At 37.3% G+C, this 18,270-nt stretch overlaps 2 protein-coding genes across 4 annotated transcripts; one reads left to right on the top strand and one right to left on the bottom strand.

Annotated features, from left to right (window-relative positions):
* Positions 1-1,048: 1,048 nt before the first annotated feature.
* LOC113092485 (RING1 and YY1-binding protein A-like) lies at positions 1,049-8,853 on the bottom strand. Its single transcript, XM_026258100.1, has 5 exons — positions 8,688-8,853; positions 8,142-8,267; positions 4,620-5,177; positions 3,605-3,697; positions 1,049-2,332 (listed from the first exon to the last, which is right to left on the bottom strand). The coding sequence occupies exons 1-5, from the start codon at positions 8,711-8,713 to the stop codon at positions 2,083-2,085; spliced, it is 1,053 nt and encodes a 350-aa protein (XP_026113885.1). The 5' UTR covers positions 8,714-8,853; the 3' UTR covers positions 1,049-2,082.
* Positions 8,854-12,069: 3,216 nt separating this feature from the next.
* On the top strand, positions 12,070-18,251 carry LOC113092478 (serine/threonine-protein phosphatase 4 regulatory subunit 2-A-like). Of its 3 annotated transcripts, none has more exons than XM_026258083.1 (9): positions 12,070-12,227; positions 12,967-13,048; positions 14,033-14,203; positions 14,278-14,371; positions 14,482-14,519; positions 14,662-14,736; positions 14,882-15,019; positions 15,424-15,704; positions 16,746-18,251. In XM_026258083.1, exons 1-9 carry the CDS (start codon positions 12,194-12,196, stop codon positions 17,084-17,086), a joined length of 1,254 nt encoding a protein of 417 aa, XP_026113868.1. In that variant the 5' UTR covers positions 12,070-12,193; the 3' UTR covers positions 17,087-18,251. The 3 variants fall into 3 exon arrangements, with proteins under 3 accessions (XP_026113868.1, XP_026113869.1, XP_026113870.1); XM_026258084.1 differs by lacking the exon at positions 12,070-12,227 and adding an exon at positions 12,706-12,724; XM_026258085.1 differs by lacking the exon at positions 12,070-12,227 and having other exon boundaries at positions 13,012-13,163.
* Positions 18,252-18,270: the final 19 nt, after the last annotated feature.

Here is an 18,270-nt window from a genome sequence, read left to right as displayed (position 1 = left end):
TTTAGATAAAAGTGTCTGCTAAATGTGTAAATGTAAAAAATGATAAAAACATTTTGATTAGATTACTTCGAATTAGTGAATGATAATGTTTTGTCGTCTTAAAACTAAATAGAAATATGTATAAAAAAAATGTATATAAAAAAAAATAACCAACTCAAATTAGCTAGAAACCAGTTATTATGTTCCAAAACACAGCTCAAACCAGAGGGTGGATAGGACATGTTACTGTATCAACATCCTTTGTTTGCCCTCTGATTTAAGAGTTAAAAAGTGACGTGACATTCAGCCAAGTATGGTGACCCATACTCAGAATTTGTGCTCTGCATTTAACCCATCCGAAGTGCACACACACAGAGCAGTGAACACACACACACACACACACACACACACACACACACACACACACACACACACACACACACACACACACACACACACACACACACACACACACACACACACACACACACACACACACAGTGCACTGGGCAGCCATCTATGTGGCGCCCGGGGAGCAGTTGGGGGTTCAGTGCCTTACTCAGTATTGAAGATGGAGAGAGCACTGTACATGAACACCCACAATTCCTGCCGGCCCGAGACTCAAACTCACAACCCTTCGATTGTGAGTCCGATTCTCTAACCACTAGGCCACGACTTCCCTGAGCTAGTGAGCTGGGCTTGAGACCTATAACAATAACTAACTGTTCCAGTAACTAAAGGAACAGCAAGAGATGTTGATCAAATAATGTCTTCACACTGTGCAGGTTTGCGAAAATGGTGTTAAATTCATTGGATATGTGCACACATACACACACACACACACACAAAAAATTATATATATATCAACATATTTAAGGTCCAGTTTTGACATTGCAATTAAACACCAAGATGTTGAATAAAAAAAAGGAATGGATGAACTGTTCACAAGAAGACCAATAAGACCATTAAGACTCGAAAACATTAAACACTAGATACTATACAACAACAAAAAACTGGCTTTAGAAAATGTAGATCACATCAACGTGCCCAAGATGCTTTGAGACCGTAATGGGTTTCAGAAGGATTTTATTAGCCTTGTAAGCTTCTAGATTTTTAACAAAGGTCAGAATGAATGTGTAAACCTGGGCAAAACGTCCTTATGGGCGAGAATAAGCCAATTTTTGTACTACACAATGCCATACTGGGAGTATTTTCCAAATTTTCAGTAGAGATCTTGGTAAACTGTAAATATACTGTATGAAATCTCACAAATAGATAAGCTGCTTCATATTCCAACAACTGCCGGTTCCTCTCTGTCCACACTTTCATTGCCATGAAGTTGAATAACAGACAGTACTGTGAATCTCGATATAATAATTTTACAAGAAATATGCAAAGATTTAAAGTCTAAAAACAGAGCAAGATAAAGAACAATATTCTAAATACTCTCTTATCATCTTGTGAACCACAAAACATGTCTACATGGTACACCGTATGGATTTCCAAGTTGGCCTTGTATTATAATACTGTAAACGCACATCATCACAGTCTGTGTTTCCACCATGTAAACACTTAAGAGTTTGTCATATGAGATAATAAGGGAACAAATCTCCCTGTACACGGTGGTCTAGCATGATCTTACCGTTGAGAACTCACTTTCTACAAACAGCCGGAGCAACAGATCATTGACTCAGAGCTGAGAGATTGAGGAATAAGCTCAGATACTGTACATTTAGCATAAAACGAATCTACATTCTAAACACAAAGTCAAAACAGCCGTCTGCACGATTTAATGACAATGAACAATAATGCAAACTTGGGAGCGCTGACTTCCGTGGTGCACAAACATGGGTTATATCTGGTAGGAGTAGGGCACAGAATATACAGTGGGTCTCGGCCTGACAGTGACTCACGTGAACATCAACACATCAATCTACAAGGTGCTCCACGAGGGTTTTCGACAGGTACACTTCTGCCGATGTGTCAAGATGGACATTGTCTGAATGGGTTGAAAAGATCCCTCTTCCATGTACAGTTACGAGTTTGGCTACAAGAGCTCCGGGCCTCGCTAAATGAGATTGCGGTGTCTGAATCGCTTCCCCTTTACATGGTCTCGTTGTGCCCAGTAGAATGGTCTCTTCTGGGGGTGGAGGCGCGGGACGACCCCTTGTCCGTGCTCTCTGAGCTGGAGCTCAGGTGCTGCTGCTCAGAGCCAGCGCTGGAGGTGACAGTGGAGGAGGAGGTGGAGGTGGAGCGGGTCTTCTCCTTAAAGTCTGTGATGATGACAGTCACATTGCCCACTGTTATAGCGAGCTGCTGAGCCGAGCTCCTGTCCACGTTCTTCAGTTTAGGTCTGAAGAGGAATTTATAAACATTTAGTCAACACACATACATAGAGCACATCAAATTTGGTACACTGAGACTCAAGGTTTGTTCTTGCATATACAGTTGCGTTTCTGTTATTTTTAGTTTCATATTTGATTTTCTTTATGCATGTGCAATGATCAATATTTATTGATTGTGCCTCTTTAGAAGACTTGCATTAAACCACCAGATTCATACAGACTAATGATTTTATGCCGTTCCAACCATCATATTGGAATAGGCATTCAATGGAAGAACAGAAATCTTTTTTGGGTGAACTAACCCTTTAAGCAAGCCAGCAACATTAAAAGGTGCGCCAAGTAACTTTTGCTTGTTTTGGCTACAGATTCAGTATTTGCTGTAACGACATCATTCTGAGACCATTTATTTGATATTTCCAAAAAGCACTGGCAACCATTCAGAAGTGTGATGCAACGGCACGCAAAAGCAAATGTTTTTGTAGCCAATCATTCATTTACTCTGCAAATAAACAAGTCTATTAATAAGAGGATAAAGAGTATTAAGCTTCATGTTATGACATCCATTATAAAGTAGTCTCTTATGTACAATAAAGTACTTTTAATTTCATTGGATAAACTACTGTGTATCTTTAAATGTTTCATTCATCAAAAAACTCTGAATATGATAATCCAATTTTAGCTGTCTACATTGCAGCAAGCTAAAGAGCCCATGGATTATGCAGCCGCTCAACGGATTTCCTCTTAATAAGTCAAAGCAGTAACAGTATAAATTGAATATGAAGTCATTAGTAGAAATCAAAACTATTTGAATGCTGGTAAAAGCCTGCCTTTAATTTAACAGACGTAGCAACAGATCTTTTTTTTTTTTCTTTTTTACATACTGTGATCTATATGTAATGGATTATTGAAAAAATTAAAAAGTAAGGTGGGGGCTTGGTTCTCTCCATTGGTTATTGACTGGATGGAGGAAAATCTGACCGCAAGCTTGCAATCCACTGTAGAGGGCCAGTTTAAATGGACTAAATGACAGAAGTTCGACATGCACCAGCAGAAAAAAGTCTCCCGTTAAAAAAAAAAAAAATTATATATATATTATATTATATTATATATATATATATATATATATATATATATATATATATATATATATATATATATATATATATATATATATATATATATATATATATTCACAACAAGATCAATAAGATGCATTTAGAAAATATAGAGGATTTCTACTTCATGCCAACTGTTGAAGAGCATATGAGTTCAGAACTTACCGTGAAATTATAGATTTAGTATTCTTCGTGACAGACTTGCCAGCCTTTATGCTGTTACTTTCCCCAGCTGGACTTTTCTGGATCTGTTTGGGCCTGTAAACGTTGATTTAATATGCCATTAGTAACAGACTATTACCATACAACGTTCCCAACACTTTATGGACTTAATCAAGCATGTATGAATATATTTTTGTAGCTGGCCTGCAATTCTAACATTTACATTTATTAATTTAGTAGATGCTTTAACCCAAAGTGATTTAAAAATGTGGAATTACAAAAATGGGTGCTTTTCTCATTGAAGATTAGCCTATGAAATATCACCGAGTTATTCATTTATTAAATGATCCAATAAATGAATACTTGTGTGATACTTGAACAGGTTTTAATCAGCTCTGAATAGAGATAACAGCAGTCCACTTCTCAGTGACTTTGATTCCAGAAGTTTTTTTTTTCTCTCCCCATTAATTATTCTCATAGGGAAATTAATGTTTTTTTTTTTTTTTTTTTTTTAGAATTACAAGGCATGGGCAAAACAAATCAGCTACAAAGTGAATACCAGCATTACAAATGTTTGTAGCAAAAAAATAACTACAATCCCATGAAGCATTGCAAATGACAATCAGATTAAAAATGGAGAAACTACTGATTTTAATGGTGCTTTTAGAAACAGAAACAATATATTTTATGTTTATAGCAAAAAATGCATATGTATGCAAATATGATTTGCAGTGCTTCATGGGAGTGGGCGGACACTAAAGTGTTCTTTAGACATTATTTGCTCATTTTAATTCTTTGATTGGTGGAGATTTATTTGTGTAATCATGGGCAATGTTGTTTTTCTGCCAGAAATTCCACTGTTAAACAAGATTTTAACAAGAAGTCGAAACAATGTGGGCTGATGGCTTCAACAAAAGCATATACCATCTATTAACAACCTCATAGCTCAATTATCTGATTATCTGATACTAAAAGCAAAAAGACCACTTGCAGAGCATGACTGCGTAACAACACTCACTTCATCTTCTTAGCAGTGGGTTTTTTACTGGGTGTGAGGCTTTTAGGTCTCTCTTTGTGTTTCTCCATCATGGCTCGCTCTATTTTTCCTTTTTTGAGTTCCTCTCTCTCTGCACCCATCCTCTCTGCCGGCTGCATCCCAGAGTCTGCTGTGAGCGGATGATCTTTATCCATGTGAAGTTTGTCCAGCACTGCTCTGTCTGTGTGCTCTCTGTCTGTTCTGTTGTGCTGCTGCAGCAGGTCTGGGGTCAGTCCTGCTCTCTCAGGCCTCCTGTCTGTGTGGAGCGGCTGCGGTTTGTCTAGACCACGCTCCGGTCTCCGATCCTTGAGAGAATGTCCACGGTCCAGCTGACCTCCGTCCAGACCTAATCTCTCGGGATGGTCTGAGTCAGGGTGGAGACTGCTGAGTCTATCCGAGTCGGAGTTGTCCATGTCGAAGTGGTCGTCGTCAGGCAGGTCTCGGTCTGTCCTTTCCCTTCTTTCTTTCTTTGCTGGGGGTGGGCCGGCGTACTGTTGAGCGACCTGCTGTGCCACGAGTTGAGAGTTTATCCTAGGTTTCCTGGAAAAGAAAACGTTACCAGAAAGTGCATTGCCAACACTGATACCAATATATAAAGAACAGGACAACAGATGACCAAAAAAATAAAAAGAAATGCCATTATGTGAATATGCAGGAAAAGTGAGACATTTTCTGAAAAATTTTCACTGGTTTTTTAAAATATGCCGTTTAAAATCTTAAATTCCATTCTGACCATTTTAAAATCTTACATGTCCCACCGATTTTCACCCTAATATATGTACAGTAGATTTTGGAATCATCTACTAATTCTTTTTTTAAACTAGTTTCCCTGTTAATATTAAAATGAATATTATAAATCATTGAACCATGAGATAACACAAACTGATGTATACGAATTATATAATTATATTTTTTATTTTCTATTTTATTATTATTTATTGTTTATTGGAAAGAAATTAATAATTTTATTCAGCAAGGATGCATTAAATTATGACAGTGAAATTATTTATAAATGTTACAAAATTCTTTATAACTTTGATCATTAAAAACTTAAGATTTTTCCACAAAAATGTTCCACGTTAATAATAAAAAAAATATATTAACAAATCAGCATATTAGAATGATTTCTAAATGATCGTGTGACACTAAAAATTCCGCTTTGCATCACAGAAATAAATGTTAAATATATTCATATAAAAAGTTTTAATTAAATGTAATCATTTCTCACAATATTACAGTTTGAGTTTATGCTGCATTTTTTGATTGAATAAATGCAAACAACGCAAATAAATATATTTGGTAAACAAGAAACTGCTTTCTAATATATATATATATATATATATATATATCAAACCAATCTCAGTTTTTACCTGTAGTGATTTTTTTTTCATATTTGAAAATGTATATTTTCCATTTAATAAAGGCAAGTGAGAACAACTACTTCTGAAGGTTTAAAAAAAAATGGCCATGTGGATCAATGCAGATACTTTTAAAATGGCAATTACTCGCCTGAAACATTGGTCTATCAATAATCCCAACACATGTGAAGTTCATGTCTCGGTTTTCTCGATAATTATTCATACTGACATAGCAGAAAGCATCGAGAGATTCACTCCGAGCAACCAAGTTATGCATTAATGATATGAGTGAGGGGACACAACCTCTCTGAGTGAATTTGAGTTAAGGGAGAATCACAGTAAATTAACAACAAGCTGACAGTTCATGTGTTTGATTGACAGCTCTCGATGATGTTCTCCAGATTTAACTTCATACCGACAGCACATAATCACCATCCCCTAATCTTATTAAAGAACAAAATTGTGTTAATTTTGCTTAATAAATACTAATTAACATTCTCTTTGCTCCAACATCATAAACACCAATTACCAACATGGACTGGAAACACTGCATTTATTTATTTATTTAATTTTTTTTTTTTCACTAATTAACTGTGATGATGGAGTATAACCACAGTTTTGAGTTATGCAAACATCCTATTTGACAAGTGAAAAACTACTTGGACATTTTTTTTTTTTGCTTTATTATAAGTGTGTGGTCCACTTCGCAGCACTAGAACGGCTTAAAAGCGCGCGAGAGAGGGTTTCTGTGCGAGTTTGTTTGTTTGTTTGTGTGGGCCCCCGCTGTTTCCCTCAGCTGTTGCTACTCTGGTGTGTAAGAGTGGCCAGACACAGACGACACTCACTCAAGTCAGCAGAAGCACACCTCGGAACGGCGTAATAAACCCGGCCTCATCAAACAACCTCTCTATGAGAGAGCAGGGACTGATCCTGTTGCTTCAACAAAGCCAGAAAATCAACATTCAAGCATGCAATTTACACCGAGAGGAGATGCCTGCATACTTCACGCAGCACACAATACATGAAAAGACCGTCACTCTGGCAGAGACATGAACACCTGCGATAAAGCCAGTGAGCACTCGCCACTTTCAACCCACTAGAATATTCAGCCGAAAACAGGTAATGGACTGAAGCTTCAAACGGATATTGGGTTTCTTTCATGATCTGTCAGTTTTAAGAGCAAACCGTTTGAAAATAGGAAATACTTTGCATATACATTGGGGTCAAAACAACTGAGATTTCTTTTCTTTTTTTTATGCAACATTTTTCATTCTCATTAAAATGAGTTTAACTAAAAAAAAAAAAAAAAAAAAAAGTAATCTAAAAAAAAAGCATCGGTTTTGGTGGAAACATTTTATAATTTGCACAGAGTTCATACGCTCAGTGACACAAATTTGCATTTTTGATTAGTGACTAGTGACCTCCTGCATGTCATATTCCACTACTGAGAAATCTTAAACAGCTCAAATAATTATACACTACCATCTGTACTTTGCTTTTGCAAAACAATTACACACATACTGAATAAAAAACAACAACATTATTTTTCACCACTGGCCTATATAATGGATCTTTAATTTGTCAGACGGACCCCTTTCCTTATCTAATCCACTTAAATATCATTTCAGAGACCATTGCTGCATGCCATAGGCACCAATAATGCCCTCAATTCTAGAACACATCATCAATAGGATAGCATCAGTGCATTATGACTCATTTCCACCAAGTGACCACAGCAATTCATCAAAAAAAAAAAAAAAGCCATGGCCATGCATTGCATATTTTGCACCGTATTTAACAAAATAGCATGGTGTGCGTAAAAACAACAACAACAACACTGCACTAGCAAATCTGACATGTTTAAAGCCTTCATCTTGCAGCTTTCCATTTCCTATAGGATCACATAACGGGGCTCTGCGCACAGACCAGGATACTTCCACAGCAGCCGGATCCTGCCGCCTGTCCTACTGTGACATTGAGATTCTACAGGAATCACATGACGTCAGTATGTATGGATAAAGACACAATCCACAATCAACGAGACTAAATATCAGTGCTGGTGACATCTTCATTGCATGCATGTGCAATGTGTTACTGATGGTTATGAATGCATGACTCTCTCTTTTAAGCTGCAGTGTCACTTTACCTTGTAGATGTACCTTTCCGCACATCACATATACTGCATTTGAATGCCTCTGCACTGTTTTTGAAGGTGCAGACGCTACAGTCCCAAAATCCGTTGTCTGCAGAGGGCTTGGCTTGTCTTTTTGGCCTGCAAGATTTAAAGGGAGAATTGGTTAGGGTATTTAAATAGCATGCTGCACCCTAATTAGTGCAAGTGTCATCATGTGCACTAATTCTACGTGCTGTATACAGACGCCCGTCCTCCACAACCACACTAATACACATGCAATCTGACGATTTTGCAATGCCTTAAGGGCAAAACGGGCTTTAGTTGTTGAAAAAGGGCGAAGGAAAAAGAAAAGAGGAGGCGTTTCCTAAATTCCCTTTGTCTAAAGCTGGATACCGGGAGTCAGGCACGGCTCCGTATCCGCCATGGCTGCGCTTTTTATCGTTAAATCCGACCAGGAAAAATAAGTAGACTTCAACCGCATCACGCGGCTATTCGCCAGTGCACACAAACGCGCAAGATGCTTAATGAAAATACAGAGCGAATGAGATGTTTCTATACCTGGATGGGCTTTTCTTGTCGCCCATAATGGGAGAAACACCGTCTTCCAGAGGAGGGGGCTTCTGTAATGTACAGTGTGAGCTCCAGACAGAGCCGCTGCTGCTGTTATCGCACACTTGCACTCGCTGACCGCTGCAGCGCGAGGCGTCGCTCCGTCACGTGCCCTCTTCCTCAGCCAATCACAACTCGCGCACGTTTAAAAGTCTAAATGTTTTATACAGAAGTGTGCTCTTTTGAAACTGTGATTGATCATTGCAGAGGGCATAGCTGTATTACTGTAACCTATGAGGAAAAGTAGCAGTAAATAAATGAATAAAAGATTGCATGCTTCAAGGATTTCATTAACAAAGCCACTTCAACTAGTAGCTGGCCAAGAGGTAATCAACAGTGGTGGACGAAGTACACAAGTCAAGTACTTGAGTAAAAGTACAGATACATATGGTAAAATATTACTCCAGTAAGAGTAAAAGTACTCCTTTTTCAATCTTACTCAAGTGAAAGTACAAAAGTACTCGATTTTTTATGTACTTAAGTAAAAAAGTACTGAAAGATAGATGTTTGCAATTTTATATAGGCTACTTAATTTAATTTTATATCAGCACATATTCTTTTTAGAATCCTACTGCTCAAAATACCCGGGGTTTTTTCCAAAATAACCACTATATGGAGTCAAGATATATTTTTGTTGTTGATATGGACTACGCTGATGAGAGTAATGTTAACTTTGAAGCTTACATTGTGATGTACCTGAGAGAAAACAGAGATGACCATCTGATTTTCACCAGTAAGAAAAAAGTATTTTAAAGTTTGTTGTTTTACAGAACATCACAGTTGCAGTACAGACCAAAAGTTTGGACACACCTTCTCATTCAAAGAGTTTTCTTTATTTTCATGACTATGAAAGTAGAGTCACACTGAAGGCATCAAGGGCTATTTGAGCAAGAAGGAGAGTGATGGGGTGCTGCGCCAGATGACCTGGCCTCCACAGTCACCGGACCTGAACCCAATCGAGATGGTTTAGGGGTGAGCTGGACCGCAGACAGAAGGCAAAAAGACCAACAAGTGCTAAGCATCTCTCGGGGAACTCCTTCAAGACTGTTGGAAGACCATTTCAGGTGACTACCTCTTGAAGCTCATCAAGAGAATGCCAAGAGTGTGCAAAGCAGTAATCAAAGCAAAAGAAGAACCTACAATATGACATATTTTCAGTTGTTTCACACTTTTTTGTTATGTATATAATTCCATATATAATTCCACATGTTAATTCATAGTTTTGATGCCTTCAGTGTGAATCTACAATTTTCATAGTCATGAAAATAAAGAAAACTCTTTGAATGAGAAGATGTGTCCAAACTTTTGGTCTGTACTGTAACTCTATATATGACATGATAATAAGGCCTGAAGTTAGGATGAACATTAAGGAAAATATAATTATATTTTCATAATGATTTTTTCTTTCTCAAACCCTGGCCAAACGGGGTGCATCTCTTCCCACTTTGATAATTACAGTAGTTACCATGTTCTGAACATCACATCCTTTCTTTTCTACCCAGGTGTAATCTATATATATATATATATATATATATATATATATATATATATATATATATATATATATATATAGGTGGTTGAATAAAAATATTTGGACATTATAAAAAATTTTAAATCTTAGCTAGACAGTTAGCATCAGCTAACAATATTTACTTATTTTCACTACTCGTCTAGTTAATCCAAACAATATATACATATGTATAACCTTACTGTTGATAAACAATATAAAAACAGACGTCACATAGGACATTTTAATAAAACTGTTTAACATTAGGGCAGCGGGGAATTTGAACGTGCATGAGTTATTGTATTTAATCTGTGTTATTTAAAGTTTTTTTTTTTTTTTTTTTTACCTAAAATTGATGCGTCTGCACTCGAGCATTTCAGTGGGCTTAAACAGATCACTCTTTACAACGGATTTAGTTCCCAAACAACTGACAATTTTGAACTAAATATGATTTTCAGTTACAATAATTAATCCTAAATTTCGACATTAATAATTTACTTTTAGCAACATCAGACGCACGCGCGCTCACAAGATCTCCCGGTTCTTACTTCTGGGGACTCGCACTAAACGGTTCATTTGAATCAGTGAGTGGTCGACTCCAGAACAGCTGCAATCGGATCATTCTAATTCTTAAACGAATCACTTGGTGCGATTCACGATCTGATTAAAGTTTATTTGGAAAAGACTCAGTTCGTTTATGATGAATCAGGCACCGCTTCTGCGTGTCGGAGCACGTGATATATTATAGGGAGTAACGATATGTTTTATGAAATGTAGTGAAGTAAAAAGTACGATTTTATGGTTTGGAATGTAGTGAAGTAAAAGTAAAAGTCACTCAAAATAAAACTACTCCAGTAAAGTACAGATACTTGAAAAATGTACTTAAGTACAGTAACGAAGTAAAGCTACTCCGTTACTGTCCACCACTGGTAATCAAACTCATTTTTTGTATTCACATTAGACCATTTTCCCTTTTATAACTGAATTTAAGTAGTTATGACAAGATTTATATATATATATATATATATATATATATATATATATATATATATATATATATATATATATATATATATATATATATATATAGTTAATAATTATAAAATATATATATATATATATATATATATATATATATATATATATATATATATATATATATATATATATATATATATAAGCTCTATTTTTGGAATCAAAAGGGAACAAATTAAAGAAAGACTTTGAATTAAGGTAAGCAATTATTGAGAGGAGAAGCCACTATTGTTTTAATAATACAACTTTATTCGTCGTGCATACACTGCCTCCCTCTGGATAGCTTTTCATTTACACTGCCTTGCAAATATAGTCAGACACATTTAATCATATTTAATTTTCCTGAATTACATATCTGTTCATGTTTGTTCGTTTTCCTATAATTAAGCTCTGAGTTATAAAATCCCTTTGTTATTATTCTGAGTCATATTTTTCATCACGTGGTATTGATAAGTGCTATTTTAATGCAACATCATAAGCAAGACATAAAACATCAAAATCAACCAGAATTGTTTTATTATTCGTTTTCTGGGCTGCCGTTTTCTTGTCTCTGCCGAAACAACTAAATATTAATATACATAATTGCTACTTGTTGTTTTACCTTCAAAGTCTTTTATTTTTACATTTTCAGTAGTAAACAGAAGTCGTTTTTTTTAGTAGACAGAAGTAGACAGAAGCACAAGTATTACATATTAATATATAAATAAACAAACACGATTATTATGCATTATTATGCACGAGGACCCAGCGTTTGGCGCATGCGCAGCAACAGCAGCAGCAGCAGCAGCAGCAGCACAGACGGGCAGTGACGTCACCGGCGCCATATTAAAGATCTGCTGCTGTTTTCTCCGTGTCGCTGTTGCCATCTTTCTGTTTCCAGCTGGACTCAGAGAGTAGCAAACATACCTCCACAATGGAAATCGACACGCTTCTGGGAGCATTTAGAGGTACCGCACGCACCACCTGACCAATAATGCTTAACAGAAAAGGTTTGGTTAATTCGTTAGCTTGTAAGCTAAGCTAGGATATAAAACTAGCCGCCGATGCTAGCCGCTGATCTCGCGGGTGAAACCGTTAAATATCACGAGTAATCGATATCGGTCGGTTCTCCGCGGTACACAGAAAATATGTTTGAGTTGATTTTGTTGATGTCCCCGGTCGGAAGTTGATAAAGTGCCCTGCAACCCAGGAACAGACAGAAAGCCGGTTAGCTCTGAGCTACGAGAGCTCTCAATACACTGGCTCTGTCGCTTATTTACTTTCAGAAACTTCTCACTTGCATGAACTTCACTGCTTAGTCAGCGAAAAAGTTTCTGGGGCGCTTATTTGTGCGAGTTAAATCTGAATGCGAGTGGATTACGTTATTAAAGAAGAGCCAGAGTTACAGAGTGAATCCTTAAAACTGTCATATATCATTGATGCTGAATTTGTTTATAAACTCAAGGTATGAGATTTTGTATACAACGCTTTTTAATTATAAATAATTCAGTTTATTTTGAACTCTCCCATTCAAGCACTATGTCTGCAGCAGAAATGTCGATTTCAAAGTGCTGCATATTCATTCTCCATACAAAATTGCATGAATACACTTAGTCATGTCATTAGTCTTATTAAACAGAATGTGCGATTATAATAAAATGAGATTTCCACAAGAAGCCTTATTATTTTCTTTATTGTTCATTGTAGATTTCGAGAAGAAAGGAGAAAAGGAAACCTGCCCGATTTTGGATCAGTTTCTGTTGCATGTGGCAAAAACGGGAGAGACCATGTAAGTTCAGCACTCGCAGACAAATTCTACAACAGATGCTGTTGTTGAGGGAATATTGCTTTGTAGGCAAGTACTTTGAAGGACACTAGTCTGGTTTAATCCTCGGGATAAAAAGGTAATTGTGACTTTTCATCACATAATTGACTGTATTTCTCATAATCCTGAGTATGTTTCTCTCACAGTTTTTTCTTTTTCTTTGAGTTTATATCTTGTGATTCTGACCTTTTAACATCTCGCAATTGTTTTTTTTTTCTCAGAATTGTACATTTATATTGAAAGGACATGCATGGATCATAAAATATATTCTGTGAACAAAATGTTCATTTCATGACTATAAATATGCGAATTTGACATTTAGTGCATAAATATGGAAATTATATAATGTATACAAACATTTAGTGATCTAGACCGACACTTTTATGCACAACACAATCGCGCTGATTGAGAATTCAGAGAAGAAGAAAAATCAGAACGCAAAAGTGTGTGAATTAAATTGTGTGATTAAAAAGTCATAAGTACCTTTTTTCCACCCGAGGCAGAAATTGGTTTCTATAAGGCTTCTTAAAACCTCTAAGCTAACTAGATTCATTTATCTTGAGTGGATGGTGTTCATTGCAGTGTACATGTCTTTTAAAGTCACCATTAATCAATCGCAAATTCTTATTTTTTCACAGAATATTTGCAGTGGTAATTATAAATGGTTTATCCATGCACATCAATATCTTTTTTTTTCATGCACCCTTTCTTACTTAAAAAACCATTACCCTAGATATCTTTTCTCTGATATAATAATCCCTCCCCTTCAGCAAATTTTCACTCATATGAGAAAGACGATCGCAATTTTAAAAGCAATTTTTGCCTGTTTGGAGTGCGCTGTTTTGTGTAAACCGTTACAGCATTACTGTACTGTATTTCCATGATCGAATTGCCTTTTTCATCAGAACTGTCTTCATTTTAAATCATTCTTTTCATTCACATCATCAGGATTCAGTGGTCTCAGTTTAAAGGCTACTTCCTCTTTAAGCTGGAGAAAGTGATGGATGATTTTAAAGCCTCGTGTCCAGAGCAGCGGGGACCTGCCAATCCAAACGTGGAGTACATTCCCTTTGAGGAGATGAAGCAGAGGATTCTCAAAATCGTCAGTGGATACAACGGGTAAGCCTCAACAAACACATTACACCGTGCCTCTGTGAACACATTTGAATAAAAAATTATTATTATTTTTTCAGGATTCCTTTCACTATTCAGCGTCTTTGTGAGCTTCTTACTGAGCCGAAAAGAAACTACACAGGAACCGACAAGTTTCTCAGGGGTGTGGAGAAGGTACGTTGCTCAAGGAAATAAGCGGTTCTTTGGGAATGGTTTTATTTGTGCCATGTTTTAAAGCAGCTCCTGTCTCCGCTCAGTTCAAGTGAAATCTTTTTCATTTTTAGAATGTGATGGTGGTCAGCTGTGTGTGTTCCACCTCCGAGTGAGTTAAACTCTCTGTCTGCTCTATTTTACCGTTTTGTGTTTGGGCAGCTTTCAATACCAGTTTTTAGTGATGCTTATAATGTTTTCAAGGGCTGTTCAGATGTTCTTAATACTTTTATTACTTTTATTTACTTTTAAAGGAAAAAAGGTTCCGGTTGTGTGAACAGAATGAATGGTGTCATGTTCCCTGGCAACACTTCAGCGTTTCCCGATAGGTGAGTTTATCACTTTAATCAGCGTTATAGAAACTTTAGCCTCATGGGTCACTAAACGGATTGAATCGATTCAGCTTGAAATGTTCATGCTCACTGTAAAGAGAATCTAGCTGGACCTAATATTACTGTCCGCTGTCTGTGATAGAAATGTGAATGGTCCAGGAACACCCAGGCCACTGAACAGACCAAAACTCTCCCTGTCCAGCAGCGTAGCTACCAACGGCCTTCCTGACAGCACAGACAGCAAAGAACAAGCATCAGAGCAATCAGACAGAACAGTCAAGTAAGTCTGAAATGCCAGGATGTGACACTCGTGTTTAAACCATGTAGCCCTGCTGTTGATGAAAGAGCACTGCTTTTTTGTTTGTATTCACTACTGAAGCAGTTTTGGAAGAACTGGTCTTCACCACTGTTATTTTACATATCTATATTCTAAAAAGTGTCACTTTAGTTTTTGCATAAATTGCAGAAAATGTCATGCTATAAATTTCAATAATAGTCAATCATTTTCCAACCTGGTTTGGTCTTTCTCATGATTGTTTCTGCTGCACGGTGAATATTTTAATAACACATAGATGAGTTTAAAACGTCCATGGTATAAAGGCCCACAAAATCAAATTATGATTTCATGGTCAGTGAAAGTGTGTATTTGGAGTCTAATAAGTGTTTTGTCTTTTTTTCTTTAAGTGAGACTTCAGATTCAGAAGCAGAAGGTTCACATATTGGTCCAGTGAAGAGTAAACATCGTGAAGATGATGATGCTACAAACACTGAAATGCACGAAACAAAGAGACTTAAGTTTGAAGAAGAGGATGACAGTGAAGATGGAAGGGAGAAAGAGCTGGATGAGAAGCAGTCACCCTGCACATCGGTGGCAGAGAGCTCTTCAGATGTAGCGCAGTCCTCATCAGACATCACTGCGGAGGCAAAGGATAATAAACCTGACGAATTCGTCACTGAAGACCAAGGTATGTTCTTTAATGACTACCAGCAGAACTATGTTGATGGCATATTGGCATACACATAAATAGATTTTTCTTCTAGCATGAACAAAGTGAATATCAGGTTTAATTTAATTGAAGCTACTGGCCCTTGGCCATTCATTAAAAGTTATTTTACCTATCATCAGAGTGGCTTCATCTGTTGTCTGGGACTGTCAGCTGCTTGTTTTAGGCTTTTCTCACCTTTGGTTTGCTTGTTTGGTCCAAACCGGAGTCTCATTCCCACCCAAAGGTGTTTTTAATATTGTATTATGTGGCTCAGATTGTGGTATCAACATGAGTTCCACCACAAACACTGCACATCTGCAGCTGTGTACCACTGTAGCTAGGTAACCGTTTAGGGGAACCTGCCAAAAATGGAAAGTGCTGTTTTGTTCCCTTTCTTTTTTTCTTTTTTTTTCTCATTCGTGTTTTTGTTCCTTTGCTGGCAAAACTAAATCCTAAAATGCACGGCAAAGGCAATTTCTGCAGACATGAGCAGCAATGAAAAATGCATTCTACTTTAATAGGCTTCCACATAATAAACCAGATTACTCTCATGCCATTTGCTAACTGTCCTGGAGTTATTTTGAACGTTTGGCTCTCAAAAAAAACCTCATTCAGGAAATGTACTTGTCCCCCTCTGCCAGTCAGGTCTGGTGTTTAAACTGGAGATCAGTTAGTTATGTGATTTAAAAAAAAAAAAAACACTTATTTCAGTTCAATTTAACCTTTTTTTTTTTGTCTGTCTTTTGGAGAATTTTGGTTTTATAAAGACATTTGGTTATTCAGTGTGTCCAAGCTATTAATATTATTACATAACTCTGTGCAAGGAATGTTGGTGACTGAAAATCATCATTGACCATATTTTTTGGGTTCAGTCAATGTAAAATAAGTCACTAATGTAAATTTTTCTTGTTTTATTTCAACTCTTGGTCATGTGGGTAACTGCTTTGTTAATATCTTTGCACATCTGCAGCTGTCGAGCATCTCTTTGCATACATTTACATTTTCTGCTCCTCTCTGCAGAACCTTCTAGTACACAGTCAGAGGTCGTGGAAAACAGGGCTGAGAAATCGGCTTCGGACGATTCACCCGACCCTTCCCACAATCAGGTGACTGGCAGTGAATCAGATCTATCAGAGCAGCGGTCGGAGAGGGAAGAGAGCGCCGAGGCTCAGGAAACAGACGAGAGAAATGACCCAGTCAGCAGTAGCAGCAACAACAGCAGTGATGAGGAAGTGTCCAGCGCAGAGACTCCATCTGCAAGTCCCAGCAGTTCCACAGAGCTGACGGCAGAGGGCAGCACCACTGCAGAAATCAGTTCGGACAGCTCAGAGACTGCAGACGACACCATGGAGCAAGACTGAAGTTCACCCGCACATGATTGATTTTTACACTCTACTGTACAAACCCCCAAAAATCACTTATCCTGCTAATTTAGCAGATCCTTTATAGACCAGGAGAGGAGGGTGACATCCCCAAAGACCTCTCATGACCCATCTATTCCTTATGACCCTTCTTAAGGCATCTTCTCCTCGTATGGGCTCTTCTCCTTAGAACAACTAAAACAACTGGAAGTTCATCTTTCTTGTGGTTTAGCAGAGTGTTTGCTATTGAATAACTCGAAAGCTTTGTGTCTTTGGCGGTTTTCTGTAATCCTGTTCTAATCATGGGCGTTCACGAACACGTTCTAAAGCTATCGGGTACAACACCTTTCATTTCACATCAGTCTCTCTCCTGCTGTACTAAGAGTGAACACGTGGCAAATCTTTGGTTTTTGTGAATGTGTGCATATGTTTGTTGGGGTGAGGGGTGTGTGTTCAGTATTCCCGCTGGCCGGCAGACCAGTGTCTAAACATTCCAGAAGAACACCCCTTTCCTCTCATATTGCCTTTTGCAATCATCTGCTGGCTTGTGGCACAAAGTGCTCAATATCAGCATTAGACCGATTTCCTTTCTTTGCTATTTTTTTTCTTTTATTCTTAGGGTCCTTTTGATTTTAACTGGCTTCCCAGCAAAGCACTGACACGTATTAAACCACTGATGCTGATAAATAGATTCTAAAATGGACTTAATGTGATTTTTCCATGCACTAGATACTCGAGTGCTGTTGGTTGCAATGTGTAACTTAATATAGTGAGCCTGTCTTTTCAACTGACATAATATACTTAACCACTGTTTGAGTCATCCTTATTTGTTATAAGATTTTCGTTTTGTTTTATCAGACAATGGCAAGCTGTTGTATAAAGGTTAAAATGAGCAACACTCTCAACACCAACATCTCTTAAACTGTACTTTTCATGCTTCCTACGGACAGGAATCCAGGCTGTTCTACCCATACCTATTTCCACAGCTCCTTTTTGATATGTCAAATTTTTAAATTAGATTTTGTAGATAATAAGTGTTCACTGCTTTTGTGAAAAGTGAAATTGTGTGATCTCAATGTGAACTGAATGCTTGGGGCTTTCGACAGTATTCCTGAAGAGCAATAAATGTTCACAATAAAAGCAGTGATATGCTTAATCTGTGAAAGCGGAGACATTTCTAACCT

The sequence above is a fragment of the Carassius auratus genome, unplaced genomic scaffold (assembly GCF_003368295.1).
Source record: "Carassius auratus strain Wakin unplaced genomic scaffold, ASM336829v1 scaf_tig00214604, whole genome shotgun sequence".
Taxonomy (NCBI): Eukaryota; Metazoa; Chordata; class Actinopteri; order Cypriniformes; family Cyprinidae; genus Carassius; species Carassius auratus.
The sequence above is the reverse complement of the archived record's forward strand: the minus strand, read 5'-3'. Positions and strand labels throughout refer to the sequence as shown.

Bases quoted from the DNA above. Each gene is read 5' to 3' on its own strand.
- LOC113092478 (XM_026258083.1), top strand. From the start codon at position 12,194: ATGGAAATCGACACGCTTCTGGGAGCATTTAGAG. The intron at 14,204-14,277 runs GTAAGCCTCAAC...TTATTTTTTCAG, and splicing joins ATCGTCAGTGGATACAACGG to GATTCCTTTCACTATTCAGC. The intron at 14,737-14,881 runs GTGAGTTTATCA...TGTCTGTGATAG, and splicing joins ACTTCAGCGTTTCCCGATAG to AAATGTGAATGGTCCAGGAA.
- LOC113092485 (XM_026258100.1), bottom strand. From the start codon at position 8,713: ATGGGCGACAAGAAAAGCCCATCCAG. The intron at 5,178-8,141 runs GTAAAGTGACAC...TTTCTTTTCCAG, and splicing joins CGGAAAGGTACATCTACAAG to GAAACCTAGGATAAACTCTC. The intron at 2,333-3,604 runs GTAAGTTCTGAA...ATTCCTCTTCAG, and splicing joins ACTAAATCTATAATTTCACG to ACCTAAACTGAAGAACGTGG.